Source organism: Palaemon carinicauda, chromosome 40 (genome assembly GCF_036898095.1).
Source record: "Palaemon carinicauda isolate YSFRI2023 chromosome 40, ASM3689809v2, whole genome shotgun sequence".
NCBI classification, from domain to species: Eukaryota; Metazoa; Arthropoda; class Malacostraca; order Decapoda; family Palaemonidae; genus Palaemon; species Palaemon carinicauda.
In genome coordinates this window covers 41,170,551-41,178,523 of record NC_090764.1, presented here as the reverse complement: position 1 = coordinate 41,178,523, position 7,973 = coordinate 41,170,551, and the positions used below count along the sequence as shown (strand labels likewise).

The window sequence follows — 7,973 nt, the reverse complement described above, 5'->3', positions numbered from 1 at the left end:
CAAAAGAGGAATTTCATTAGCAAATGTCGCTTTTGCATGGGAAAATTAAAAATCACTATAATGTATAAGGAAATATGCAGTTTATGCACTTCAAACTCAAAAATAAGAAAAATGTGAATGAAGGACAAATTTAGGCCTATCCATAAGGGTATCGTTTCAAATGTTAACCTATTGAAGTTTTATAACTTGGGTTTAGCAAAGTTCTGAAAGACACATGAGCAGCAGTTGATAGATTGATAGACAGAATAAAATGAGGCATTGAAGAAGGAGGAAGAGGGGGCGGGGTAGCCGGTTTCTATATATAAATAAAGACAGGCGGTCGATGGCGCCGGCAGCAGGCAGGCAAGGCAAGAGGGGCAGCAGCCTTTTTGGCAGGGGCAGTATTTCCCTGACTGCGGTGTCTCGTCTGCTGCTGCCTCCCTTCCTACTACTGTACTTCCCTCAAACTTTCTTCCACTTTCGCTAGCACCCGTTAGACGTTATTTGTATTGGTTATAATACAGAAAAAAATCCTTCTATGCAACAGTGGATCCGTTACCGCTTGTATCCTGGAGTATATTTGTTTCTCTAGGGCTCGAATGCCCCGGGGGAAGCAAAGGATGTGTTGCTGATCCTGTCCCTCGGGGCTGGACCCAAAAGCCCCGTTGTATGATAAGCAAGAAGGTCCAGAATAACACATGGTGGACCAGGGAAGAAGTCTTGTGAATTTCAGAAGAAGGACGGGAAAAAACCTGCAGACAAAATGACAGTGGTAAGCAGACCAAATGATTTCTATGGATTTTCTACTTTTTGTTCTCCAAAATTATAATATGTTTAAGGAAAAGCATTATTTTTAATTGATAATATAACGTGGTATCATAGATTTTTAATTTAAACGTGTTCTAGTGAAGTACAGTTTTACATAATACTACCCTTTGAAGATCATGTCTTTATTGGATAGAAAAAATAATTAGGGAAGCCTATTAATGAAACAAAACTTAGATGGCTATAATTATTTATTTTAACAGATTACCTCAATTTGATATGGCAGTTTTTCGCTTTTCATTGAAAAAATCTAAATGACGCAATACCATATCAAGTAAGATAGGAAATGATGTTTCATAGTTGTTGATGTAACTATAAAGAATAATTTGTGATATTTTTGACAAGGTAAACTTGGACGCATCTTTCTGAGTTATTGGATGAAAAGATATCGAGACGATTAATTTGTTTTAATCAAATTTTACACACAAGTGTATGCACGATCGCATTTTTGTTCTATCTCAAAAAAAAAAAACTTTGCTGTTACAGTCTTATATTTACGAAATGTTTCATTCTCTGCACAGGATATTCATCAGTAAAACAGCAAACTTTTTACATGTTCTCTCATCAAGTGATCTGCATCCTAACTACCCTTTTTTCATATTCAATTATTCGACATTTCTGAATTTTCTCTCTTACTACCAAGCCATCTTTCACATACTTTTCACATACCTAAACCACCAAAACAATCTGACCTAGAATATTTACACCACTCTATGTAGATAGCTTTACAATCCTTTAATCGTAACAAGTTTTGATTTCCAGGACACATTTCTTTTGCCATAAAACCATGTGTGTAAAACTATCTCCCAGGCTTTCTTTGTTCTGTGACTCACCTCTTCGCTCGCCGAATGACCTTCCGTTCTCAGTGCCTGACCACTGGGCTAAAATCCGTGATCTAATCCCTTCCTCGATCTCCTGCCACAATTCATATAATTAAAATCTGAATACTTAGAGAGGAATGGAAGATTTATTCTCCCTCTGTCTTCACTGGCAGTGACGTTCATATTCAGCCTACTTGATGGCTGAATGGATAAGTGACTATCACTTCTGCATCAAGACTTAAAAGACAAAGGTTCTATTGCTCTTCTTTGGTATAAGTTATTCACAAGGAATAATGAATTCATTACTGAAGGTTATATATATATATATATATATATATATATATATATATATATATATATATATATATATATATATATATATATATATATATATATATATATATATATATATATATATATATATATATATATATATATATATATATATATATATATATATATATATATAGAGAGAGAGAGAGAGAGAGAGAGAGAGAGAGAGAGAGAGAGAGAGAGAGAGAGAGAGAGAGAGAGAGAGAGAGATTAACTAGAATATTCGCAAATAATAGAATAACCACTAGTTTGCATAGGGTATCATAATAAAAAATAACTTTTAAAATAATTTCACGTGAACCTTTTACTTTTTCTTATCGTCTCCGCCAGGGGGTTATTATACCTCCATGGTCTCAACACTATCCCAGATTCCCAGGCCAACTTGTTTATTACACATACATGACAAGTGCATGAGAAAATGGTGTATTACATAGGGAAACGACCCACTACACATGCTTTAATGATGGATAACTCAATATTCTTTTGCTTTTTGGTTTTATGAACCTATAACTTATAAGTATTTGCAAGAAAATCCCCTTACTGTAAATCCGCATAGAAAGTAGTCCCTTTCCCTCGCTTTTCAAAGGAAAATGGTATTTTTTATTTACTGTAATGCAATTCCTCGTGAAAAATAAGATTATTTATGATGATCTCATTGGTATAATTAGCATTGACAATCCACTTTTAAAAGATATGACTAGAGAATATTTATCTATCCAGGTGACACTTGTTACGATATCTTACTACAGCGGAATAATACACAACCTTACCTGGGCCTTGTCAGCGGACATGATGTTGCTGTGGCGCTTTAAAAGTTTCTGTCTAAAATGTGTAGTGTTTTCTTCCGTATTACCGGTAAACTCAAGGAAATGGATCATGAATGCTTTTTGGGATAGTTTTCATCTTGCCCTCAGACTTTGAACAAGGTAGCCAATTGTTTTGGCAAAATATGAGAATGTTCATGTTTTCAACTCCCGCCATTATGAGAAGTCCATGTTCTGTTTACAAAGTAAATAATGATCTCGAAGTTCGAACTGACAGGAATGCAGTTAAGGTGATGTAAGTATTATCTAATTGCTGATAGTTTGATGTGTTTCATGTTCCAAGAACTGGGAGTTCATTCATAATTGATAGATAATTACTATCTAGGTTGAACGTTTTGGAACTAAACTCGGTCTAATGTCATTGACTGCCTTTGCACGACAGAAAGATAAAAAAATTATCTTTGTCTTTTTGGAATGAAATTATATTTTTAATAAAATAGGAAATATTAGGTGTTACCAGTTTTAATTATATGACCTTGTGGTAGTTACAACAATATTTCCCATGTGATAATACACATCTTAACTTATTGGCGATTATCATGTCGGTCATCCTAAGATGCAGAAGTAAACCGCTAGCTTAATTGTCACCACTCTTTCTTGTGTTGATTAGCCCAGTCGTAACACTCCATGCTTGTATTGCGGTGTCATATTCAAGAAGTTAACATTATTGCCCATGTATTATCTAATGCCTTGTTATTGCATTTTGATGATTGTTTTTAAATTTTGCTGAACTCTCACAGGGATATATATTTTTTTTTTCGGCCGGATCCATTTAATAGGAGATTATTCGTCCAATATTTAGTGTGACTTTCACTTCAGGTTAGGTTACTCAACCAATAAATGATGTAGGCTATATCCATGGATAGGGAGCTATATACTAAAGTTAAGCTAGCGTCTTGCTACTGGCCGAAATCGATTCATTCTGATTTACCAGGCTTACTATGATATACCGCTATCAAGCGTTGAATGGCCTTCCTGGCCCCCTTTACGGGACAATTGATCCAAATTCAGTCAATCCACATCCTAATAAGCCTATGGCTGTCAAACTTATTGTGCATTATTTTCCATTACGTGGCCATTTCCCATATTTAACTTGCGTGATGCTAAGCAGCAAGATTCAGGTGTCTTACGTAAGGTCAGACGTAGACTAAGACTAGGCTTTACCGTGCAAGATACTTAATCGCGTTCAACCAGTTCTAAATGTCTGCCTATTTCATTCATTACTTTATATACACCAATTTGTTTTATGTTAAATTTTATTTGTTATTAATAGTTCATCATACAGGTCTTATTAATCAGGCCAGTGTTCTAGACTACATTATTTTGAATTGATATTCCTTTTTTATTATACCTTTTTTTTTTTTAACTTATGAATTCGTCATTTATTGTTAGTAGGTAATGTAGCATATAATCTTATTTTTCATAGAAAATAGGCTACGCGCAACTCGACCATTGAAATGAAAACAAGAAAAATACAAGCTAATAAAAAGTTAATAATCGATATATAGTAAACTGCAAAATTCTCTGGAAATGACCGATTTTTTTTTCAATTTTACGTAACCGTAAAATTTGATCAGACGATTAGATTTCAATGTCATCCTAATTGATTATAGTACTCAATAATTACAAAACGTTTATTATATAATTACATAGCAAAGTATAAAGCAATGAAATTATGGTTAAATTCACGTAAACGAATTCTTATAATTCTAAACACATTGAATTTATCTTATTGACCCAATGACTGGGTATTTTTTTTTTTAAATAAGGTTTACAAACGAAGATGTCTGAGTATGCATATGAATAGACTATTTTTTATATAATGGATATGTGGTAGACTCATGGTGCTTATATATATATATATATATATATATATATATATATATATATATATATATATATATATATATATATATATATATATATATATATATATATATATATATATATATATACACACATCTAGTATTCCATCTTTGTGGCTTCATTTGATCCCCATCACCACATTTTTACCTGGCTTTCCTGTCAAGAGTTTTTAAGCCATAAGATTGATATCAGGCATTTGTTCCACTTTCACCACTCGGTAGCCTGCTGCGTCATTTTCGGATATCAACCTTTCAAAGTACTCCTTTTCAAAATGCAGTTATGTAGTTTCTTATCCCTCATCGGGGATGGCCGCTATAATGCGCTGATTTGGAATTATTCTAAAAAGATGGTTATGCTAACCTTTTCTTCATCAGTTGAAATAGTAAATGTTAGAGAACTATATATATATATATATATATATATATATATATATATATATATATATATATATATATATATATATATATATATATATATACATATATATATATATATATATATAATATATATATATATATATATATATATATATATATATATATATATATATATATATATATATATACTGTATATATACATGCATACATACATACACACATACATATATATATATATATGTATATATATATATATATATATATATATATATATATATATATATAGGCCTATATATATGCATATATATATTATGTGTATATATAATATACAGTATGTAGGCCTATGTATACACATTCATATAATATATATACTATAATTATACATTATATATACTATAAATATACATTATATATTTATATACACATATACACACACACATATATATATATATATATATATATATATATATATATATATATATATATATACTGTGTATATATATATATATATATATATATATATATATATATATATATATATATATATATATATATATTATATGTGTGTGTGTGTGTGTGTCTGTGTGTGTGTGTGTTTCTATTTATGTATTGTATCTACAATGGGAAAAATGAAAAGATCTGATTATTATTATTATTATTATTATCATTATTATTATTATTATTATTATTATTAGGTAAGCTAGAACCTTAGTTGAAAACGCAGGATGCTATAAGGCCAAGGGCTCCAGCAGAAAAAAATATCCCAATGAGGAAAGGGAATGAATAAACTACTTGAGAAGTAATGAATAATTGATATAAAGTATTTTAAGATCAGCGACATCATTAAAATAGATCTGTCATAATATAAACTACGAAGGGAGACATGTCCACCTGTTCGTCATAAAAACATTCGCTACAAGTTGGAACTTTTGAAGATCTCTCGATTCAACTGCCCGATTAGGGTTATCATTCCACAATCTGATCACATCTAGAATGAAACCTATAAAATTCTATGTAGGCTAATATTGAGCCTTATGGTGGAGAAGGCATGACTTAGAATTAACTGCATACTAGTACTACGTACAAGATGTTATAGTCTGGTAAGATCTGAATGCAAAGTATTGTCAGAATTATGAAACCTCATAATTAACATGCATAAAGAACTAACTGTACGACGGTGCCAGAGATTAATATCTAGATCAGGAATAAGAAATTTAATAGAGTGCCAGTTAAGATGAGAGGGCCAAGCAGGAGAATACTCGTAACAAATCAGCTTGAAAAGACAAAAAATTTCTTCAGAATAAATTGATCACCGAAAATCGTAAAACACTTTCTCAGTAAGTCATTTTTTTGTGCAGTTGAAGAAAAGGTAAACCGAATGTGGTTCTCAAAAGTAAATTTGCAATCTAGAATCACACCTAAAGTTTTATAAAGGAGTTGTATAAAGTTTAAGAAGTATTATCAACGAGGAAATATGGATGTTTAGGAGCCACTGTTATTGACTTACGTAGATCATGAGTTCATGTACTAAGGAATACTATATATTTCATTGTTATTTCGAGAACAATTCTTAACCCACCATGTTTTTCAATTTACAACTATATTTAAACACTACTAAACACATCTAACAACATGCATGAAACGGTAAACAGTATGTATGTATGTATATATATATATATATATATATGTGTGTGTGTGTGTGTGTGTGTGTTATAGCCATGAAAGGATAGTAAAAAGACTTTATTGGAGTTGGTACTTTCGTCCTATTAGTGACACCGATGGACTCGCAATGAGAATACACAAAGAAAGAGATTGTATTTATACTGGAAAATTTAATCCCATCAGCTGACAGTTTCTTGTCAATTCGATAATTGCAGATAAGCCAGATTTTAGATAAGACGACAATAAAGGATTAATTGAAAACAGACCAGTCTTAGGTAGGCTATATATTGTGATCTTTGATACAGGCACGTGTCAGCTTTCGTGATTTCTGCATGTGTGTGTATGCAGTAGTACCTCGTTTTACAAGTAACTGAATACTGTACAAACTATTGGGTATATGAGCAGGAAAATTCAAATCTGTTGATGAGCATTGTATCGGTCTATGAGCAAAAATTTCCCTTCATATGCATTACCAAGACAGGCATGAAATCAGTCACGCGGTGCCCACATGCCACACACACGCCTAGTTCTGGTCGTATTTGTGAAAATTTTAGCCCTTTTCATGTCCTTTTAAAGAAAAGCAAAAACAGTTCATTCCTAAGAGTTATTATACATAAAACTGACTGCTCGTTGCACATATAGACGACACACATACAATGTATCAGCATCATCTGTTGCAGCATATCCTACTAGTGTAAATGCTCACGGAAATTTAACTAGACGTTCCGGTCGTCCTTTCATTGTCATTGGTTATAATTGTAAAAGTTAAATGGATAAATAATCTTGAAGTTAGCAACAGTGACGATGGAAGTTACCAACAGTGCCAAGTATGAATATACAGTATAGGGGAAGGTATAGAAGTAATAATTTAGTAAAAATTAGTGTGCATATATGATGGTATTATGAATATGCAGGCACCTCGAGTGTATATAAGTTTGTTACCAAGTGTTAGGAGGAAGAGAATACATACTATATGTGAGTGATTATATGGTTGCACAAATACCTTGGTAAATATAGAGGACGAGAGGTACGTTGTGGTAAAATAGGTAATGACTGGTAAGGTAAAGAGCGACGATGCTTGGAAGTAAGAATTAATGTAGATGAAAATGTAAGTTATGTCGAAAGGTTATGTGAAAATTTAGGACTAGAAGATAAGGAATTGATGTTAGTTGAGTATGGAGGGAAGCGAAAGCTTATGAAAAAGTGTGGCGAAGATAAAAAAAAAAAAACGGGAAAAATGTATTGGTACTAGTGTACGCGATCCATCAATGTCGGATAAATATTTA

General features: G+C 31.9%; 1 protein-coding gene across 5 annotated transcripts in view; it reads left to right on the top strand.

Moving 5' to 3' along the window:
- The first annotated feature begins 341 nt into the window (after positions 1-341).
- LOC137631723 (uncharacterized) overlaps positions 342-7,973 on the top strand; it is a 109,525-nt gene continuing 101,893 nt past the window's right edge. For 4 of the 5 annotated variants that reach the window (XM_068363611.1, XM_068363613.1, XM_068363612.1 and 1 more), the window contains exon 1: positions 342-751. In XM_068363611.1, coding sequence (XP_068219712.1) covers positions 743-751 — 9 coding nt within the window. In that variant the 5' untranslated portion in view covers positions 342-742. Of the gene's footprint in view, positions 752-2,746; positions 3,018-7,973 lie in introns of those variants that run through there. The other variant, XM_068363610.1, reaches the window with a different exon arrangement.